Below are 11,031 nucleotides of genomic sequence, written 5' to 3'. Positions count from 1 at the left end.
GCTTTCAGACTTGTCCCTCGGTGGAAGCATGAGACCAATACAATGGTTATGGAAGCTGGAGAAGGGTGCTGGGGTGCATGCTGTAAGTCTCGGGGAGCGGAGGAAGGAGGATGCTTTCCTGCCTCATACAGTGTCAGGCTGCAAGTTTATTGCAGCCCAATTCCCAGGACATTTTTTTTAGGGGTTTGGCACAAGGAACCTCCAGGATGTGAGGGGGGAGGTGGATATGGCGCCATGCCCACAGGAGTGGTAAGAGGTAGGCCTGAGAGAGTGTCCACCTTACCAAATGCCAAGAGAGCAGAGTGTCAAAGAGGGACCAGGCACTTGGGGCAATGGGGGAAGGGTAATACAGTAGAGGGAGGAGGGAGAGAGAGAGAGAGAGAGAGAGAGAGAGAGAGAGAGAGAGAGAGAGAGAGAGAGAGAGAGAGAGAGAGATTTTAATATAATAAGCACACCGGTAAGTACCGACAAAGGGGCCTAGTGGCTCCCAAGTCTATCTCTGACCCAGGCTTTAGGCAAAATTGAATCAAAAGAGTTGGGGCAGCAGGCAGGAGGAAGACCTTCATAATTAAGCAGTCTTAGACTAGGTATGAGAGTCGCTGTCTCCTCCTTCTTCAAGATGACCTAAGAAGTCTGTTTTGTTTGGGAGGAACAAGCTGGTCTGTGTAAGGACTCATCTCCCCACAGGCTGCCTGTCTTTGCAGCTCTGAGTGAGGACGGCAGGGTTAGGACAGAGACTGGATACTTTGTGGCGCCTTCTTAGGGATCCGGAATGGCACATTATAAAAAGCTGAAGGTTTGATGCCTCTGTCACTCCTCGTACTGTCAGCCTTGAAGAGAGATGAGAATGGTTAGGCATCCCCCCGTTTTTTAGACACATGCTTGAGTGGTTAATATACCTGTGGGCAGAGTTGAGTAATCTGACCCAAACTGGAGGGAGGGTTGTGGCTCCCAAGTCCCAGCACTCCTGTGGAGGTCAGAGGACGACTTTGTGGAGTTGATTAGTTCTTTCCACCTTGACTCGGGTTCCAGGGATCAAACTGAGATCACCAGGTTTATGAGGCTGCTCGGCTGTCCCCCTGATTCTTTCATTTGCATCTGTGTACGGTGCACATCTGGGTATGGTGTGAAGGCCAGAGATGCGTCCTCCATCACTCTCCACCTATTTATTTACTCATTTTTGTGAGACAAGAGTCTCACTGAGGGGTGGAGAGATGGTTCAGAGGTTAAGAGCACTAGTCTGTTCTTCCTAAGGTCCTGAGTTCAGTTCCCAGCAACCACATGGTGACCCACAACCATCTACAACGAGATCTGGTGCCCTCTTCTGGTGTGCAGGTGTGCTTGCAGGCAGAATACTGTATACACAATAAATCAATTAAAAAAAAAAAAAAGAGTCTCACTGAATTTGAGCTTGCCCACTGAGCTGGTCCTCCTGTCTCCACCTCCCAGAACTGGGGTTACTGATGTGCACTACTGTCACTAGCTTTCTGCATGGTGCTGAGGCTCCAAACTCAGATCCTCAAGCTTGCGTGTGGAGCACTTTACTAGCTGGGTCATCTCTCCATCCCCTGGCCTCATAGCTTTAAGAAGAAGGAGATAGTTGGGTGTGGTGGCACACGCCTTTAATCCCAGCACTCGGGAGGCAGAGGCAGGCAGATCTCTGTGAGTTCGAGGCCAGCCTGGTCTACAAAGAGAGTCCAGGACATCAGGGCTCTGTTACACAGAGAAACTGTGTCTTGAGAAAAAAAAAAAGAAAGAAAGAAAAGAAAAGGAAAAAAAAAAAAGGGACAAATGCAGAAGGCAGGCGGGAGCTGGAATATCAGGCTTTTATTTTTTTGTTACTGTGGGGCCCACGTGAGGAGTCAGTTATTTTCAGCAGAAACACTGACAGAACCTGGTTGTAGGAGGCTCATGCAGCCTCAGCCCTAATTGATGATATTAGGACATTAATTATTAACCACAAATACGTACTTTCCAGCTGAAATCTTTTATTTTATTTTATTTTTAGTCCCGGGTGGCCTAGAAGTCTCTATATATACCTGGCTGGCTTTGAACTCACAGAAATCTGCTTGTCTCTGCTTCCTGAGTGCTGGGATTAAATGCATATGGTATCAAACCCACCCCAGCTCTCGGTGTGTGTGTGTGTGTGTGTGTGTGTGTGTGTGTGTGTGTGTGTCTGTGCGCGCTCATCCGCGCGCGAACATACAGATATGCTCATGTGTATGTACATGTGCGAAGGTCAGAGGTCACCCCGAGTGGCTGCCTGGAGTGCTCTCCACCTTACTTTGAGGGGATCTGAACTCAGGTCTTCAAGCCTGAGCAGCAGATGCTCTCAATTGAGCCATCATCCCTTGGGCTTTTGGATGGACGTTTTGACACAGGGTTTTTACGTAGCCCAGGCTGGCCTCCACTTGCTATGCAGCTAAGAATGACCTTGAACTCCTGTGCCTCCCACCCTTTCCTCTGTGCCCGGGCTTCCGGCCTAGAATCCTGAAGGTCTGACTTCTTTCAGCCCACAGCTCAGCTGCTGTGTCTAGGGCAGGTAATCTGAACTCCCAGGCCTCAGTTTCCTGGCATTTAAGAAGACCCACATACTTCACACGTGGCTTGAAGACCTTTGAGAGGCAAGTACCACCATCCCTAGCCTTGTCTCCTGGCTCCAGGCAGCCCCTCCTTCCCAAGTGAGAAGGGAGTGATCAGGTACTGGGGCCTGAAGAGCTCCCAACTTCTCTCCCTTCTATCTACATATCAAAGAGCAAGGAGGGGCAAGTTCCTGAGGCCAGCGTTGGCGAGGGTGCCCTGCGGAGGCTCCCTGGGCTGCCCTAGATTAAATCTGCGGGGCTCTGGGCTCTCGCACCAACTCTTCCTGTCGCCTGTACCCAGCAGCCACGGCTGCCACTTGACCTTCTGGCATTCAGCTGGAGGAGGGGTCAGTCTCACCATTTTAGGTCCCTGGTGGGTTCTGGGCTCTGTGATTATCAAAGGGGAGAATTGGCTTACGAAAGAGGGCTGGGATGGGGGTCGGTCCTCTACCGGCACCCTCTCTTTCTTAGCTGTCTTCTGCCCCGCCCCTGAGACAGGGTTTCTCCATGTAGTCTTGGCTATCCGGACTCACTTTGTAGTCCAGGCTGGCCTTGAACTCATAGAGATCCGCCTGCCTCTGTCTCCCCTGAGTGCTGGGATTACGGGCTGTGTCATCACATCCGATTTTTTTTTTTAGCTATCTTAATCTCAGGTGTTTTGTGTTGTTGGGTTTTTGTTTGTTTGTTTGTTGTTTTTTGTTTTGTTTTTTCGAGACAAGTTTTCTCTGTGTAGCCTTGGCTGTCCTGGACTCACTTTGTAGACCAGGCTGACCTCGAACTCACCGCGATCAGCCTGCCTCTGCATCCTGAGTGCTGGGATTAAAGGGGTGTGCCACCATGCCTGGCCCCTGTGTTTTGGTGTGTGTGTGTGTGTGTGTGTGTGTGTGTGTGTGTGTGTGTGTGTGTGTTCTGTTTTGAATTTGACTTTTTCAGTGCTGTGGCTCAAAACTATAGGCTCAATTTTCTTATCAATTATATTTTATTATGAACTTACTAAACGAGCCTACTTCCCTAACAACCCGACTAACCCAAACAATCAGAAAAGGATAATAAAGAACACTATAGTGAAACCTTCAGGATATCAGTCCCGAGGAATGATTCTCCTAGAGTATTCAGCAGGATTTCAGGAGACTAGCAATTAATTCTACCAAAGTTGCTGCTGGAACCGGGAGCAGCAGCTGGAACCTCAGGCCTCAGCTGGAGTGCAAAGCCTTAAAGCTTTCCCAGGAGAAGTTCTTTTTAGGAAGCCTCTTGAAGTACAGGGATGAACAGTCAAAAACGAGTCCCAACAAAAAGCCTCTTCTCCTGTTTTGAGCATATATATATTCTCCCAGTCTGTTCAAGGATGTCTCATATGCTAGGCATGTGCTGCACTGTGGAGCTACACAGACAGACCTATCTCTGGTTTACAGGTAAGGTAACTGGGGCCTGAGACCTTAAGTCATAACTCTGGCATAGGAGCTGGCCTCTGACTCCGTCATTGCAAGTTAGTGCTAACCTACCCTTTACTTGGAGCTGAGCCAGAATCTGTGACACCTGCATTTACAAACTCCTGTTCCCACTCTCCATAAAATGCTGGTGTCTCCCAGCACTTTGGGAGGCAGAGACAGGCAGATCGGAGTGAGTTCGAGACCAGCTTGGTCTACAAAGTGAGTCCAGGACAGCCAGAACTACAAGAGAAACCCTGTCTCAAACAAAACAAAACAAAACAAAACAAAACAAAACCAACCAACCAACCAACTAACCAATTCAGATATCTATGAGGCCCTGTGTGCCTGGAGGATGCCAGTCCCTGACATGCAGTTAAGATACCCAGAGCTAAACCCTACCCATGGGAGCTTGGCCAAGGTCACAGGGCAGAAACTAGTTAGAACACAGGCTGCCCGCCCAGCCTCTGCCTGCCAGGGGATGACCTCTTCATTGCCAGCAGGAGTGAAGATGCCTCACTAGACAGCAGCCCTAGTGGTCCCAGAAGAGCATCTGAACGTAAATGTGAAGAATGAACCTAGCCAGGTTAACCTTTAGTGCAACCCTGATTCTGAGCCAAGCATGCCTATTCCTCTAAGCCTTGACTGCCTTCGTGTAGAGGAGGCATGGCATCTATTTCACAGGGCCATTAGAGCTCTCAGGCAGTGTCTAGTCTCCTAAAGATGATAAGAGGGTCCCCGGCCATCCAGGCAGCTACCGACATCGACACTCTCTCTTCTGTGAGATGTAGCTCAGGGCAGCCTGCTTGAGACTCAAAGGCAAGGGATGGGGGTGGGGGGGTGGGGCAGACAGGGTAGGGTTACAGTTCTGAGAGTCAGGCCAGAGCCTGCCTGCTTCTAGAAGACAAAAAAAAAAAAAAAAAAAAAAAAAAAAAAAGAGGTGGGAGTCTTGTCACTCCAGGAGCATCTGTCTGTCTAGCCTTCCAGGAAACTCCAGCCAGGCAACTGGTTGGGTTGATTGAGGGGCATGGTCCCTGGAAGCAGTGACCTTAAAGGAACACATAGAAGGGAGCTAGAAATCCAGGCTGCCAGACTCCAGAGGATGCTCATTTCCAGTTGCACCTGTAGGTGGGTCCTCTCCCCACCATCCTATGGGTCCCCAGTGCTGAGGACCATGGCAGGGAGGGCCTCCCTCTGTCCCTTTGGGAGCTCACCCTACAAAAGTGTGAATCCTAGGAAGCGTTGGCATTTGTCTGACTATGCCTTGGGGTCAGATTTACTGAGACCACCACCAAAACCCGGGTCCTCTTGGGGATGAGGGAGTAGCAGCCTAGAGTCAGGATGGGATGCCTACACCTAGCAAAGGGCTACGGGACATTGCCTTCTCCCTAGATCTCTCTACTCAACTGGAAAATGAAGGTGTGAGGAAGAATTATTATGTCCAATCCTGTCTGGACCTCAACGCTCCTCTCTAATGGGACACGGTGCCCAGTTGAGTTTGGGAGCCACCTGAACTGGGTCATAGGTGCTGCGGCCATAGTAGGCTACCCTAGTTCTTGAGCACCTACCATGTGCCACGTGTAGGAACACTGAGAGGCAAGTGGGGATACTACCTGTGACGGAGGGCATATTTGAAGAAACACGCTCAAAGGAGTTCCAAAGCTCACCCACAGCTTCTCAGCAAGGATGAGCTGAATGCCCTGTACACTGAAGTAAGAGGGCCGTGTGTGTGTGTGTGTGTGTGTGTGTGTGTGTGTGTGTGTGTACGCACTGTAGACTTTTCTCATCCTTCCAGGATGAGAACAGACCCTGAAGCTGTGAGAAAAAAGAACGGGCCTCTGGTAATCACCAAGTCAGTTCTTCCTTTAGGAGAGGGGAAAACTGAGGCTCAAAGAGGGAGGGTAGGTCAACAGATAATGGGCTGTCTTTTAGGGAGAAGTGTGTCCCCACACAGGAGGCCCCATGTGTTGCCAAGATTCTGGCCAGGGAGTCAATAGCATCCTCCCTTCCCTCTCTCCATATAGGCTGCTTTGATGACTTGTTTTTGACCCAGAGTCTGAAGAATCCCATCATGGCCTGAAATTTGCTCTGTGGGTGACGATGATCCTCTTGCCTCTATCCCTACCCCCCCACCCCCCCCACCCCCATGCAAGGATTACTACAGTGCCCAGTTTTATGTGGTATTGGGGATTGAACCCAGGGCTGCCTGCAGGTGAGGCAAGCACTCTACCACCTGAGGCAAGCACTGCACCACCCCAGTACTATGTGTGTGTGTGTGTGTGTGTGTGTGTGTGTTTAATGAAGAGGTGAAAGGGCCCCAAATCCTTTACCCTGTCACCCCTTTTCTTAGCCTCTATAATCTCCTACCCAAGAAGGAGGCTGAATTCCTCGTTGCAATCCCACAAGACTCCCCTTAATCTTGCCTCCTTTGAGATTCCCTGCTCAAGTCTCTGCCTCTCCCAGGGCCCATCAGGCTTACTGAAGAGAGGCCAAATCCAGCCTCGTAACTGAAATGGTCCCCATGCTGCTATAGGATCCTCATCTTTAGCCGGGCAGTGGTGGTGGCGGCGGCGCATGCCTTTAATCCCAGCACTCGGGAGGCAGAGGCAGGCAGATCTCTGTGAGTTCGAGGTCAGCCTGGTCTACAGAGTGAGTCCAGGACAGCTAAGGCTATACAGAGAAACCCTGTCTCAAAAAAAACCAAACCAAAACCAAACCAAACCAAACCATCTTCATCTTTACCTTCTGCATTCAGAACCTAGGTACTAATTATGGGTCTCTCTATAATTTACCTGATTTATGGAGCAGGAACTTTCTCTGGCACTTAACATCAGGCTCAGCAGGGCTCCTCACTTAGCATGACTGGTGACTCTAGAATGACTTCCACATGTGGGTGTGTGTGCATCTGCACACTCAAAAGCATGCAACATACACACATACACATAAATGTTACTTAGCATAACTGATGATTCTAGAATGACTTCCACATGTGGGGGGTATGCATCTGCACACTCACATGTGACACACACACACACACACACACACACACACACACACACACACACACTTAGCATAACTGGTATCCGTACAAGAGATTATGAAACAGATAAAAAGAGGAGGAGATCAGCAAGCTAAGTGAAAGGCCCCAGAAACAGCCAAGCCTGCCTACACTTTGGTCTTGGGCTTCCAGCTTCTAGAACTACTGTATGGTGGTGCTTTGTCATGGCAGTCCACATAACTGAAACTGGGCCTAGCCAGCAGGGGCCAATTAGAATCATTTACAACAAAACAAAAAATTTATTTGTTCTACACAGGGTTTCTCTGTGTAGCCTTGGCTATCCTGGACTTGCTTTTGTAGACCAGGCTGGCCTCAAACTCACCTGTCTCTGTCTCCCAAGTGCTAGTATTAAAGTCATGTGCCACCACGCTTGGCCACAAAAAATGTTTTTTAAAGATACCCTGGCTCTTTCTATGTAGCCCTGGCTCCCTGGGAACTCACTTATATAGTTCAAGTTGGTCTCAAAACCACAGAGAGCTACCTCTGTCTCTGGAGTGCTAGGATTAAAGGTGTACACCACCGTGCCTGGCACCACGTTTATTATAAGTGTGAACACAGGTGTCTGGGCATCTAGTATCCCCATTTAGCCCTGTTTGTCCATGATTGCCTGGAAACACTCTGAGGGTTCAGCCACTTATCACTGTAGGCCAGGCAAAGCTCATGGCCCCTGTATCTAGGTAGAGCAAACACTGTCAAACTGACCAGCTGGGGCCCATGTAACCTTGGCAGGCCTAGATCGCAGAAGCAGGGGGAGCGGCAGGCTTCTTACCCACTCAGCAGAAACACTTCTCTTAAAAGGGCAAGGGAAATGTATGCCAATAAATGAAAATCAGAAGCAAACACACTTTTGTTGGTTTTCCTGTCCTTTTTAATTATAAAACAATAATAAAAATGATAAAACTAACATATAAGATTCTGGCCAGCTGTCACTAGCAGGCAGCTCATGGACCTGCTCTATCCCCAGACTTAGGTTTTCCTGTCCTTTTTAATTATAAAACAATAATAAAAATGATAAAACCAACATAGAAGAGTCTGGCCAGCTGTCACCAGCAAGCAGCTCATGGACCTGCTCTATCCCCAGACTTAGGCCACCCCATTCTCAGAGCAGCTCAGACTGAATTCTGCAGAGCTCGGAGCCTTTCGAACAGTGGTTCTCAGCCTGTGGGTTGTAACCTCTTTGGAAGGTGGTGTTGAAAGAGCCTTTGACAGGGATGGCTTAAGGCCATCAGAGAGCTCAAGATGTCTGCCTTATGATTCATAACAGTAGTAAAGTTACAGTTATGAAGTAGCAAGATCATTTTATGGTTGGGGGAGGGAGGGTCACCACAGCGGGAGAAACTGTGTTAAGGGACCATATCGAGAACCACTGCTGGAGGACACCTAAAAGTTGAGGACATTGTCACAGCGCCCCCCCACCCCCACCCCACACCCTCCAGCCAAGGAAAGTACCCATCATCTATCCCAGAAAGTTCCTGTGAAAGGCTCCCTTCGGGAAAAGGGATCCATAGCTAAGGAAGGCTTGAGAGGTCACAAAAGAGGCAGATAAAGGTCCTCGCAGGGCAGCGCCAACTCCGCACTGACAGGCTGCAGCCCAGGCCGTTAGTAGAAGATAGCAGGCTCGGGTCCTTCCAGGTCTTCCTGCCAAAGTTCAGGACAGCTCCTGAGCTGCAGGCCTGAGCTGGGGTTGGGGCTGGCCACAGGAAGCTGGAGGGCAGGGCTGGAACCCTGGTCCTGGGAGCTGGAGAGCACCTCTGTACTGTGGCCCCAGCAGCCCCACTGAGGCGGAGGCTGTAGTCTCTGGCACGAAGGGCGGGGCAGGAGGGGTGGGCTTCCCAGGGACAGGCAGGGTTCTGGAGACACGGAAAGACTCTGCAAGAGAAACAAGAAAGGGTTGTTGCCTGGCCACTGTTTGGAGACTGAAGATCTGGCTCTCTCCCCAGGAGGGTAGCTGGTGGTCCTCTGGATGGCCTGGGCCCAGGGGACAGTGCAGTGGAGCACAGAGGTCAAGAACTCTGGCTCTGGAGACGCACTGGCAACCTTCAAGTCCTAGCTCTGCTACTCACTAGCTGGGAGAAGTCTCTTCATGCCTGTTTCCCCACCTGTGAAATGGGGATGCTAATACTTCACAGGGCTGTGTTAGTGGGGATGAACAATCAGATTCAAATACAGTACAAAGACTCGTGTAGGCAAACGGCCGGTGCTCAGTAAAACTTACTCATTAATACCATCTTTCATGGACCACAAGTCATTTATGGATGAATGGATCTCAAAGAAAACACGCAGGTCACCAACTCCAGAAGAATCTATTCCGGAAGCGCTGCCAATACCCCTGGGCCTCAAATGTCCTGACAGTGAAACCCTTCGTCTTCCACCCTGGCCTCTGTTAAGTCCGAGGGCCAACCTCTCCTCCCAAGGCTGTGCTGACTGTTGCATAGCAATGGTGGCAACTACGACAGTGGCTTGAAGTAGGAAACCCTGTACAAACTAGAGACCACCCACTCTCTTTCCAACCAAACCCTGGGGACCACTGCTGGGGAAAGTGGCAGGGGCCCTGGGACCTACCTGGTACACCTCAGTCAGCTCTGCAGGGGCAGCGGATGGTGCCCAGTGTCCAGTCTTGTTCTTAGGCTCTGGGGATATCTGCATGCCAGGACAGGTTTGGGGTGGTGTCCAGTGAGAGGGGTCAGGGGTTCTCCCTAGGGACTGGTGTAAGGATGACTGTATTTGGGGACAATAAGGAGGTGTCACCCAGGGGTCCACATAGGAGATCCTACTCCCAAGGTTTTCAGGTGAGATTCGAGGTTCGGGACAAGCGGGTGGGGACCCCCAGGACACCCCACTATTGATGGCTGATCCCAGGCCAGGGCCAAGCATCTGAGCCTGGGAGGGGCTGCCGTCATCGGGGCACAGGGGGCATCGGTGAGAGGACGCTGCGTCCGCGCTCCGTCGGCGCCTGCGCCGCAGACTGTCCTCGCTGAGGCCCAGCAAGGCCGACAGGTGGCCGATGTAGCGGATGGCCAGGCGCAGCGTCTCGATCTTGGTCAGGGTCTGACCTGCAGGCGCCACGGACGGTGGTAGGAAGCGGCGCAATTCCTGCAGCGCGCGGGCGAGTGTGCGCATGCGCAGCTTCTCCCGCTCGCTGGCGCTCTGCCGCTGTCCTCCTGCGGGTGCCGGCCGAACTCGTCTGGGTGCCGTCGGGGCGGCCTGGGTATTGCGCTCGCTGCGGGCCGGACCCGCAGGCTCTGAAGGGCGGCGGGTAGCGTAGCAGGGACATGATCCGGACGAATCCGAGGAGGAGGCCGGAGACGTGGAATCGGAGTGCTGGGCCCATCCCCAACCCTCGGAGAAAACCCAGTGGTCGAGGCCAGGGAGGCTCTGGGGAGGAGGCGACTGGGCCATGGCTGGTGTGACTCTGGGAAGCCGGACTCGCCACCTCCAGGCCCTAGCTTTTATCTGGACCAAAGGTGTGAGGTGGTCCCCTGCCAGGTTGCAGAGAGGTGTCAAAACCCACAGAGCCCAGGGAAGGTCTGGACAGGGGGTGCCCTGGGAAAGCGGGCCCATTTGCGGAGGTGTGGATTCTGACCCCTCAAAGGCTCTAATGGAGGCCCCTGCTGCCGGGAAGTGTGGGAGGGACAATTCGCATCTGGATGGAGTTGCTAAGCTTCTCACCGTGCCCCAACCCGCACTCCGCCCAGCTACTGCAGGGTGAATGCACAGGAACCCACTGCCACTGTGTATGGCAGTTCCATAGGCTGCTGGGTACCTGGCTGTCCCTCACGCGCCTCATTGGCCCGCTTGAGGAGTGGCCACCCTTCATCCTTAGCCTTTGATGGGCTATGCCTAGTAACTTTTACCCAATGCTTTCAGGTGTGCTGGATCAGACTGGCCTGGAAGAACTGGGGCACAGTGACCAGTCATTGTTGTGGTTTTCCTTAGACCGCACCCCCCCCCCCCACCGCCCACC

General features: G+C 51.7%; 1 protein-coding gene across 1 annotated transcript; it reads right to left on the bottom strand.

The window, feature by feature from the left end:
* Window positions 1-8,506: 8,506 nt before the first annotated feature.
* On the bottom strand, window positions 8,507-10,560 carry MESP2 (mesoderm posterior bHLH transcription factor 2). Its single transcript, XM_084757053.1, has 2 exons — window positions 9,630-10,560; window positions 8,507-8,936 (listed from the first exon to the last, which is right to left on the bottom strand). The coding sequence occupies exons 1-2, from the start codon at window positions 10,464-10,466 to the stop codon at window positions 8,667-8,669; spliced, it is 1,107 nt and encodes a 368-aa protein (XP_084613179.1). The 5' UTR covers window positions 10,467-10,560; the 3' UTR covers window positions 8,507-8,666.
* Between the last annotated feature and the right edge of the window lie 471 nt (window positions 10,561-11,031).

The sequence above is a fragment of the Acomys minous genome, assembly GCF_964271855.1.
Source record: "Acomys minous genome assembly, chromosome: 2".
Lineage (NCBI taxonomy): Eukaryota > Metazoa > Chordata > Mammalia > Rodentia > Muridae > Acomys > Acomys minous.
This window is presented reverse-complemented; position numbering and strand designations above follow the sequence as displayed.